Source organism: Bremia lactucae, linkage group LG5, assembly GCF_004359215.1.
Source record: "Bremia lactucae strain SF5 linkage group LG5, whole genome shotgun sequence".
NCBI classification, from domain to species: domain Eukaryota; phylum Oomycota; class Peronosporomycetes; order Peronosporales; family Peronosporaceae; genus Bremia; species Bremia lactucae.
In genome coordinates, this window is record NC_090614.1 from 2,019,271 (window position 1) to 2,030,160 (window position 10,890).

Below are 10,890 nucleotides of genomic sequence, written 5' to 3' on the forward strand. Positions count from 1 at the left end.
GAAGATACTACGACAGACGTTCCGTCTGCCGCAAGAGATAACAGTGCGTCACCCGCGGCTGCATGAACCGCAGCCGAAGGCGCAGCACTAACGACACCCCGCATGAGTTGGTTGCTCATGCGATGGAATATAAAATGATGGATCTGACCAATCAACATCGTTTTAAAATTAAGTGGTCACTATGTGACCACTCCTTCCAATGACTGTCAGAGTGATTGTCGTTTAAGGGAGGGGTGATGTAACGGGGTGTATCGTTACATGAAATTTAGACTCAAAGGTTGTTAATAAATATATTATCTAAAAGGTAGATAATATTTGGAGGATATTACGTTATATAGTAATGTTCAGAATTCTTATCCAAAAATAGGTATAGACCATTATATCTATTTATTCCGCAGACTAATGAGCTGTAGAGATAAACAAAGAGAGATACAGATAAGATACAGATAAGTATTCAATTGCATGTTTAGGATTAGATTATAATTACGTTAGCATTTACAAGATAGAAAGAGAGACACTTGATGATATTAACAGAGTTTTTATTTTAGTATCTTTAAGCTAGTTACCTTAAAGAGAGGTCTTCCTCTGCACGTACTAGTGTACGTGAAATAACGTAAGGCACCACTCGCAACTGAAGCAGTGGCAAAGTGGACTTGTACTGAAGCAGTACAAGTCGTAGTGCCCCGTTACAATTGCCACATCAAACGAAGGAAGACCCACTCCACCCGCCTATTTCGGCGTAACAAGAAGGCCCGGATTTTTATCTGCCTGATAACCTCGGAGGCGGAGGCTGCTTCCATAGAAACTGCTTATACCGCCTGGTCAACTCCGTTTGCACCCAATCTGGAATGTCGAAGACTGCAGCTGTGAATAAGACGGACGGTAGGATGATTGCATTAAAAATGACCAGCCTTTGTTGCACACTCGTTGCTACCTTTGCTGCCGTCAAAAGCCGACGCTGGACCCGACGAAGACGCAGTGCCCAATTCCGAATGATTACCTTCCCGACGTCGTACTCCAAGTACCGAATTGTCTCATGCGGAGGCAGCACTGAGATGCCTTGAAACTGCTTAAGTCAAATAGAAGTCTTTAGAAAAATCAACTTGCTTTTCGTCGGTTGTGCGTGGAGACCTGATAGTTTTTCAAAGCAAATGATTAGCCGGAGGTCTGGCTCTAGTTGTCCTGCGAAGTGGAGAAGGAGTCGAGTCGTCGACAAAAGTCGAGAAAACATGCTTACCGTCGGCATCGCCTGGCACTGATAGCCCGTGTAGACCAAGCTCCTGCCGAATAGCTAATTAAAGTAATTTCACGTCGAGTCGAAACAGTAGAGGTGCCAAGGGACAACCATGCATTCGGCGAATGAGCTGAAGAAACAGTTCGTCGAAGTGAAACCGTCGAAGGGCTTCATACAGAAGCTCCCGATTCACGGTGTCAGACGCCTTTCAAAAATCAGTAAGAAAATGACGCAGCTAGAGCTTGCCGATATGTCTTCCTCCTCGGAAGACGACGAGAATTGGAAAAGCATCATCATTGCGAGCTTGTACATACGCCTGCCGCGAACAAACCCTTGCTGCGAGTCCCAAATCAAAATTGGTAGTACCCGCTGTAAGAGCGTCGTCAGAACCTTTGCAAAATATTTATAGCTGCTCTGGAGCAACCTCAGTGCGAGTGGTGCCTCACGACACTTCACATACACTAGTATGTGCAGAGAAATACTCTTTAAAACACTTGCTTTGAAAGGGACTAATAGTAAACTGTATTTAATATAATTAAGCTCTGCTGTTTCTATCTCTTTATACTAGCATAATTATATACTAACTCAAAACATGTAATAGAGTCTTATCTGGATCTCTCTTCGCTGCGTCCAGTGCTGACCGGCCTGCGGAGCAAGTAGATACAAAGAATTATATCTACCAATGCATAAGCTTTTAGAATGTAACTATGTAAAGTAATATTCCGAAAATGTTATCTACATTTAGATGATATAAAATTAACAACCTTTTAATCAATGTAACGATACACCTCGTTACAAGAGGGCATGCTCATTAACGGGATGACGGCAAGCGTCGTCCAAATTACGAGGTATTTAAAATAGCCGCTTGCAATACATATCAGTGCATATCTACAGAGATGACATTAATGACTGGTTAAAATAGAATTTATATTTTTAATACGATCAAATACAAATCAGTGTGAACACTAGTTGACGAGCGCGCACGTGGAGACGTGTTACCGCTCCCGTGACTCCACTAAAACTAAGGTTTCTAGTCCACTCAGGCGCCCACCAACTACCTCACTGCACGTGAGAGGAGACGGTCAAACCACTTCCTCAATGTTCCTGAAGGTACGTGCGTGGCAGCTTTAAATAGCGCCAGCCTACAGATAGACGGTTGCAATGTTTCGTCTTAAACGAGAATTTCCTATATAATGCAAGTTATCAGTTTGCATTGATTTTGTCCCTGCCTTTCGTACGCACCGCTTAAATGACCACCGGTTCATCGATCTGAGCCGTTGTAGAGACGGCTCAAGCTTATCGCTTCAAGCTAGGAATAGCGCTATAATTGTTTTCTTTTACTGCTGCAGCAATACAAAAAAAAGAATCATTTTATTACACATGTATTAATTCTTCCAAAAGCTGTTTATTTAGTAACATTACCTGTAGCTATGGTTCAAGAAACAATAATATGGAGAAAAGTGAAAGAAAATGGACTATCAGGGGGCCCCACTCTCTCGCTCTTGGTTCTACATGAAAAGTGAGTACAACTCGGCGTTCCATCGCTGCCATTATCACCAATCAAAACCCAATGCTGAGGCTTCAAAACACGGCACCTGCGTCTTTGCTCCAAACACGTACACGCATTTGCACGCATATTACGAATACGATGAATCGTCAAAAACGCTTACGATGCGCTAATACCCTCCCTGCAACGACGAACAAAATTAGCTCGGTTCCAACACAGCAAAGTACACAAAAGCGTACCTTTTAAAAGCTTGGGCAATCCGATGCGAGTCAAAAGTGCAGTGAATACTCACAATATTTCCGCCACTTACACTGACAAGATCGCACGACTCTTCCGTTACAATTTCGCTGTTCCGCAATATCCGAAACGTCGTCGATGTCATCACTACGGCTGTTTCTTCGTCCTCGTCCACCAAAATGCGGAGTACACGGCCACTGCTACGCTCTCCTGTTTCATCACGAATTTTCCAGTAGTCACACAATCGCTTGTAGCCATGAAATTCCCCCCAATACGGCACGCAGTCGGGCAGATTAGAGCTCAGTACGCAGTCATCTGACACGGGGTCAATCTTTTCTTCCATCCAAAACGACGCCGGCGCGTCCTGAGGTGACGAAAATTTGAGGTTTGGACCAAACAAGTTGCGATAGAATTCTACCACGAGCTCTTTCATCTCTTCCTTGTTGGATCGGAGCGAACCAAGAGAACTTGTAGCCGTGGACAAGCGCTTCTTCGGTGCATCGTCAGACAGCAGCGACAAGCGTTGTTTCGGCAGCAAGGCGTTGGCATTCGTCACGCATACTAGAATCTCGGTCAGCCAGGTGAGTCGAGTGTCAATTGAGTCGACTAATACCATAAAAGCACCATGGCCTTGAGTATTGATCTGAAAGCCAAATACGCTTTGCTGACCGTGCACGTGCATGGGGAGACCTTCCGACACTGTCAGTGGACGAGATGTACCGCAGACAAACGTGCGGTCTTTTGCATGAGCTTCACTAATGTAGTAGCTTAATGAACCCTCGGAGCGATTCAGTACAAAGTAGTATCGCTCCCAAATGTTCCTGTGCCCTGTCTCGGGATATTTGTTCTTAAACATGTAGCCAACTGTGATGACATTCGAAGCCGACTCGGACGACTTGGAGGATGCGGATGGAACATCGGTCACGACCACACCAGCGTCACGCATGACAAAGTTTGTGATGTCTTCGCCACGTGACGTGTCAACAACCAGCACATCTGTCTGACGAGGAGCTACATTGGGAGCAGCATATGCCTCATTGCTCAGCGCTAAGACCTTCTTGTCGATTTTATCATGCGGCGTTGTCACCAGTGACTTTCGTAGCCTCTTAAACACACTGTTCCAGCCAAACGTATTGCGTGGATTGTTGCCTCCGTTCGACTGCGAATCGGAAGCAGACGGAGCCACAGGGGGTTTGATCACGGACCCCAATCGCATTGGAGTCTTGAACACTGGCGACTGCAAAACATTTTTAAAGTAGTTTGACTTGCGCAAACCATCACCTTCGCTACTGCTTGATGAATTAGCGTCCTCTTTTCCCAACTTCTCTGAAGCGTCATCCTCTGTACTAGGTGACGGCGACGCAAGCTTCGTCTTCGCATCATTCATAGCAGAAGGCTGAGCAGCAACATTTGCATCACCTTGAGGCTCCTCACTCTCTCCAGCTGCCGCAGTAGAATCCGTTGTTTCAACGCATGACTCCGACTCAGTTGTCGCAGTTACTTTTTCCGACATAGTGCGATGTGTACCTACAGAAAGCCGCTCTGAATCTTCTACCGGTTCGGCATCTTCTGATTCATCCATCAGCAACGACTCGTTTGCTGATGCAGCTTCGTCTTGAGCCGATGCAGATGACTCCACAATCGAACCACGCTCGCTTCGTGGCTGTTCACTCGTAGAGCTTCTCTGCTCATCCGATGCACGAGTGGAATCGGATTTCTCAGATCCGCTGCTAAATCGCGACTTGCCCGAAAGCTTCGCCCACGCAGGATTGCGCTTGCAATGATACACAACCTGTGCGTTGTTTTGTGACGGCGCTTTGCTCAAAAATACTTCGTCAATCACATCGTGCAGAATCGCAGCGTAAATATGGAGCGATGGGATGTCAATTCTCGCACGCAATAGCAACGTTAGGATGTTTTCAGGAATTTTAATGTCCACGCCAAAAAGATCTTTCGTCAATGGACAATTCTTTGCCCGAGATGCATCACCATCACGGAGAATAAATGCAATGGCCGGGACAATGTGGATAATGAGCATGTCAAACGAAGATCGCTTCTCAAGAATGGTCAAGTACGCCTGAATGAGTCCACCCTTGTGTAATGCTTCATCCATGCCGATATCACGAAGCAAGACAAGATTGTTGAGATACTTGGCAACTGAAACTTCGACCGACGAAGGTAAGCCCTTGTTAAGTTGAGAGACAAAAGTGCCACATGTTCTTCGAGCAATATCCAGCACATACGCCCAAAGCACGTGACCACGAGGTAGAGACGATAGATTATACATGGACGTTCCATTCACACTGTCATGTGGTGAGTTTGCGTACTGTTCGGATGAAAAATTTGAATAACCAAACATTTGTGCCTCTGCACCGTGCGCCTGATTACTGTCGTCATCCGTCTCGACGCCTTCGTTCAAAAGTTTTTGGCATAGAGCCAGGAGCTCAGCTACTACGTGAATGTTCAAAACACTGGATACTTCGGTAAATTTCTGATCTGAAATAATTGCTAGCTCATTCGATGCGTTAGTAAAGAGTTCGTCCACAATTTGCAGCTGCTTAGAAAATTCTTCGAGCAACATATACTGCAAAAAATTGTGATATCCATGAGTCATGGACTCAAAGCCACGAATTGTCCCAAACTGGTCCCGCACAAAGTACTTGGACAAATACACGCCACCTTCACGCCGACTAAACGCACCAAGCCGATCGGCCTGATTAGCCTGCAGCATATCCACCAGTAAATTCGTCGTATTTTCGACTAACGCCAAATTTTGAGGCTTGGACGGGTCAACGCGCGTGGCTTCAGCAAGAAGCTGAGCAGCAATCTCCATGGCGTCATTGCGACCAGTTATTGGATGAACGCTTTCATAGCTCTGTAAAATTAACGTCAGCATGTACTTGATCGTATTCGAGTACAAGTGTGGAATCACGACGGGCAAGAATCGCTTAAGCACATTCGTAACGTATCCTTCTTCTAAACAAAACCCATCATGAAGTCGCACGAGCGCCTTACTAAAGAACAAAAGCTGCATTTCATCCAATGGAATTGGATTCTTAAAAATCGCATACAAATGCTCCCACTTGTCAATATCGGCGGGTTCTTGACACCCAAAAACGGCCGTCGCAGCCGTCGAGCCCGAGCTCGAGTCCGACGAAAACGACTCGTACAAATCGTCTTCTCCCGTATACAATTTCATGATAATTTCCGAGCATAGAAAGTGTTTCTTGTAGTAGCCATACTCTTCGTGAGGCTCCCCATGAAGCACTGGCGGAGTCACAAACTCCGTCAGCACTTCTTTCACAGTATCGGACTGCATAAGCCAGAGTCGAATGTCTGAGTCTGTATCTTCTAAAATCTCCAGCACCGGGTCAATCTGCATGCTCAGGAACGCTCCCAGCGTCATTTTCTTGTGATTCATCGAGCCGACAAAGCGCTGCTCTTCCGGATACGATGGCAACGACCGTCGGCGGTACGAATCCGCATCTTCTAGAAATTTCGACAAGCTCCCCGTGCGTCCTTCACGATTCGTTATCACTTCCATCTCGTTCACAGAGAAGCTCATGGTCGGGGGCACGGCTGGTTTATATGTCTCATCCTCTAATAGATCGACACTTTCTTCAATGACTTCGTGAAATTCGTCGTTTTCTTCGTCGTCATATGACGTTAACTCCATCATGACTTCCATATCAGCCGCGAGACTGTCGGACCGCTTATTTGCGCCGTCGGAGACTACCGACGTCAATTCAATGGTGTCCGTAATCTTTACACACTCTGCTATTGTAACAATCTCCTCGGTACGCTCTGCTTCATTGATTTTATTGTCTATTTCTGCAGTGGCGTGGTACTTCGTCTTGGGTAGCAGCTCCTCGGAGGCCACAGACTCGTCTACAATGTCGGGCGCGTCCTTTGGTAATACCGACGTCTTGCACACGCGATTAGGATCGTCAATTAACGCTGCCTCTGTCTCCATGTCCTTGCGATCGTAGGTCCGTCTGGGGAATCAGCTCTGCTCTTACGGGACTGGGACAACTCACGTGTCCAAAAGCACAACTCTTACCGTGTAGGGAGAGGGGGAGCCATTTCCATTGGTGGAAAAAAGAGCCAGCAACGCACAAAAGCGGCGAGTGTCATTAAGGAATGGCGCTAAAGCGCGAGTATCCAGATACAAATGCCAAGAAAGTAGCCTGTGGTTAGTGACATCTGCCAAATGCAACACCACCTCTTCAAAAAACGATATAGAACGGCCGCTTTTATTAATTCGTATAGTATACGGATACTTACATGGCTCGTCATTATCTTCTTTAAACCGAGACGATCGTATAGATGCGGACGGGAGCAGGCGGAATTGGTTACACTGCAATTCGGTGGACAGCTGCAATAACTCTGTATTACAAAAAAGTGTGGTGCGATCGAGGTTTTTTGCTCAAAAAGGATGTCCGGCTGCAATCGTAGCGCAATGGCACGTCAGCTTTGTTTGGAACTTATCAGATGCTTTTGAACCAAAGCTCGCGTAGCACTACTGACCTCAACGACATTTTTTTATTGCTTTTCCATACAATTTTTTTCAATCACTCACAACGTCGAACGATGAGCCCCAAGAGGTAAATCAGAGTATTGGTGGATGAAATTTGCAATAGACACTCGTGCATCGTATGTGGAAGACTTAGCTACCCCACCTACTCAACGAGGCACTTTGCATGGTAAACGTATTCCTTGAGCTAAATGGGGTACAACAGAGAGCTCTTGCAAAGACGTCCGAGCCCTGCGCTTAATTAAGGAGCTTGCAGATTTAGATGTTGTTGCTCTAATTGCTACCTCCGATTTTCTTAAAAAGCAATAATCACGCAAACAAATACTTATACTTAGAGTGTGAGAGCTGCACGAATTGGTCGTATACGTCCAAGTCAAAGTTGTCGCCGAAGAGCGTCGTCTTGAATTCTTGGAGCGTTTCACTGTCGACAACACGGCCAATCACCTCGACCACTTTGCTACCATAGTCACTTCCAGGCTGCGGTGTCACATTTACGATCCCGCCGTCCTTTATCGCACCAACAAATTTACAACTTTAGTTGCAGTGACTATCTTCAGAGGATGGCACGGATTGACGCCTTACCGAAGTGCGCAGGACAACGGCTGTGGGCGAGTGTTTTTCGACAGTGCCGACAACTGCGACCGTATGCCCCACGTATCCGCCCATTGTCGTCTTATTCACGCGCGGGGACGTCGCATTGCCACCACCAAAGTCCATGGGCGCCAAAAAATAGTACGATTAGCAAAACTTGCCACTACTAAATCGTGCGTTCATGTGGTACAATTAACATGATGGGTGAAAAAAAAACTTTTCCTATTTAAAATAGGTAATATCATTAAAATCCCATTTATTATGGGTAATACGATTGGCCAGCCATCTTGTCGGGCTATAGTTGCCCTAATGTTACACAGTCCCCTTAAGTACACCAAGTGTACTTAGTAAATGACCATCCCGTTAAGTAATTGGTGACTTAGGGGATGGTCATTTACTTAATAAAAGTAATTAGACCCAGCACTCGGGTGTGGTTCACATTAGTGACCATCCCTTGTGTATGTAATGCACATGGGTGCATTCACATTAGGAGGGATGACGCCTAGCGTCATCCGTTACGCGAGGTATCGGATACGCTCGCAATACATATTAAGTGTTATCTATAGAGATGACATTATGATTATTCATTTGCTCTTTAAAGTTGGAACCTAAACAGCTAACTGTTCGGTTGTGTTATTTCTTTCCTTTGTCCCATGACTATCAAGCGTGAGTCACAGACTCTCACACCTTCCTCGACGATTAGGGAATCTTGGAATTTAAAGTCACACTCCATCAGATGATGAGGAACAAAAGACCGTCGCTCTTACACGCCTTCTCCTCCGGGTGAACGTCGGCGGGCCCCGAACCCGTTCCTAGACTGTGATGCCGCTGGTGTCTTAATTGCATTGAAATGGACACAGGACACTGAGTCCAACATCACTGCGAATCCGCTCGATGAAGAGCAAGAGCGGGCAATCCTCATTGACGAACAAGCTCGTCGTCGAGCTGCCGAGATAGCGAAAGCTGAAGCTCATACTGAATATAGATTCACTCCGCATGTGCGAAAGTGCGTCTCAATGAGATCGCGGTTCACAATTTGGCCATCTGGACCTCTGGTATCCCGGCTAGGACACCGGGGGAGATCACTGCTCGGGACGCTCTTCATGAGCGATACCTTACGCCAAAGGTAATGACGCGAGGTCATTATCTGACGCATTTGCACGATCAAGCGCGTGGGGCTTCGGTGACCTCAACGAGGCAAATTTCGATCGTTTTGTTTCCAAACGAAACAAGAAGTGAAAACGAAGTCTCATTTGAGATTTTTTTTGTCGATCGGGACCGCCGCCTCCGCAATATTTGGAATATTAGAGAGTCTGCGCATGTAGCTGATGTTCGTTTGGAACGGAAGCTTCGCTTCGATATCGCCAAGCTTAAAGCCAAACGCCAGATACGTTCGGTGTAACGGGGCACTACTGACTTGTACTGCTTCAGTACAAGTCCACTACGCACTGCCTCAGTGCGAGTGGTGCCTCACGTCACTTCACGTAGGCTAGTACGTGCAGAGGAAGAGTCCTTTTCAAAGCGCTTGCTTTAGAGAGGGTTTAGATAAAACTGTATTAATATAATTAAGTTCTTCTGTTCTATCTACTTAACACTAACGTAATTAAAATTTAATACAAAACATGTAATAAAGTCTTATCTGTCTTTCTCTTTGCGCGTGTCCAGCGCTGACTGGACCGCGGAGCAAGTAGATATAATGGTCTATGTCTACCGATGTATAAGCTTTTAGAATATTACCATGTAAAGTGATATTCTCCAAATATTATCTACCTTTTAGATAATATTTGTAACGGGGCACTGCGACTTGTACTGTTTCAGTACAAGTCCACTTCACACTACTTCGGTATTTATGCCACAAAACGAACAAAGATCTAGCCAATGTTTCGGTGCTTCGGTTGACCGTGCAACCATCGATCGAAGCGGCACTGAGTGTAACGGGGCACTGCGACTTGTACTGTTTCAGTACAAGTCCACTTCACACTGCTTTAGTTGTGAGTGGTGCCTCTCGTTAGGTGACGTACACTGTACGTATAGAGGAAGACTTCTCTTAAGGCAAGTTAGCTTAAGAGTGTAAAATGAAAACTGTATTAATATAGTTAAGTGTCTCTTAATCTATCTTTGTAAATGCTGACTTAACTATAAACTAATACTAAACATGTAAATGAATTCTTATCTATCTTATCTCGTAACTCTCTTTGATTACTTCTACAGCTGATTAGTCTGCGGAATAAATAGACATAATGGTCTATACCTATTTATGGATAAGAATTCAGGAAATTACTATTTAAAGTAATTTCCTCCAAATATTATCTACCTTTTGGATAATATTAATTAACAATCTTTTATTGTTAATTTCATGTAACGATACACCCCGTTACATCACCCCTCCCTTAAACGACAATCACTCTGAATGTCATTAGGTGGAGTGGTCGCTAAATGACCACTTAATTTTTAAAATGATTTTGATTGGTCAGATCCATCATTTTAAATTCCATCGCATGAAGGAACAATTCATGCGGGGTGAGGATAGTGTTGAACCTTCGGCTGCGGTTCGTGCAGCCGCGGGTGACGCATTGTTATCTCTTGCGGTAGACGTTCCGTCTACCGTAGTGTCTTCCACTCGCACAACACTTGGTGTTGCGAGTGCACGTGGTGATTCACCACGTGAGTACGACCCCTCTTTAGAGGTCGATTATGAGTGCGAGTCGGACGAAATGGCCGACTCGGGGAGGATGGAACAGTCGCCTGATACCCGTCAGGCGGCTGATTATGAGCCTTCGAATGAGA

General features: G+C 45.4%; 3 protein-coding genes across 3 annotated transcripts; 1 reads left to right on the plus strand and 2 right to left on the minus strand.

Annotated features, from left to right (window-relative positions):
* Positions 1 to 2,555: 2,555 nt before the first annotated feature.
* Positions 2,556 to 6,955, minus strand: CCR75_002176 (uncharacterized protein; the record flags this gene model as incomplete). The annotated part of the gene is made up of 2 exons (XM_067960275.1): positions 2,981 to 6,955; positions 2,556 to 2,577 (listed from the first exon to the last, which is right to left on the minus strand). Exons 1-2 carry the CDS (start codon positions 6,949 to 6,951, stop codon positions 2,556 to 2,558), a joined length of 3,993 nt encoding a protein of 1,330 aa, XP_067821034.1. The 5' UTR covers positions 6,952 to 6,955.
* On the plus strand, positions 2,705 to 2,914 carry CCR75_002177 (uncharacterized protein; the record flags this gene model as incomplete). The annotated part of the gene is made up of 1 exon (XM_067960276.1): positions 2,705 to 2,914. The coding sequence occupies one exon, from the start codon at positions 2,705 to 2,707 to the stop codon at positions 2,912 to 2,914; it is 210 nt and encodes a 69-aa protein (XP_067821033.1).
* Positions 6,956 to 7,320: 365 nt separating the features above from the next.
* On the minus strand, positions 7,321 to 8,259 carry CCR75_002175 (uncharacterized protein). The gene is made up of 2 exons (XM_067960274.1): positions 8,095 to 8,259; positions 7,321 to 8,019 (listed from the first exon to the last, which is right to left on the minus strand). Exons 1-2 carry the CDS (start codon positions 8,227 to 8,229, stop codon positions 7,822 to 7,824), a joined length of 333 nt encoding a protein of 110 aa, XP_067821031.1. The 5' UTR covers positions 8,230 to 8,259; the 3' UTR covers positions 7,321 to 7,821.
* Positions 8,260 to 10,890: the final 2,631 nt, after the last annotated feature.

What these genes read in the sequence shown, in the direction of transcription:
- CCR75_002175 (XM_067960274.1), bottom strand. Translation starts at nt 8,229, where the DNA reads ATGGACTTTGGTGGTGGCAATGCGACGTCCCCGCGCGTGAATAAGACG. An exon ending in CCGTTGTCCTGCGCACTTCG is followed by an intron (nt 8,020 to 8,094) that starts GTAAGGCGTCAA and finishes GGTGCGATAAAG; the next exon opens with GACGGCGGGATCGTAAATGT.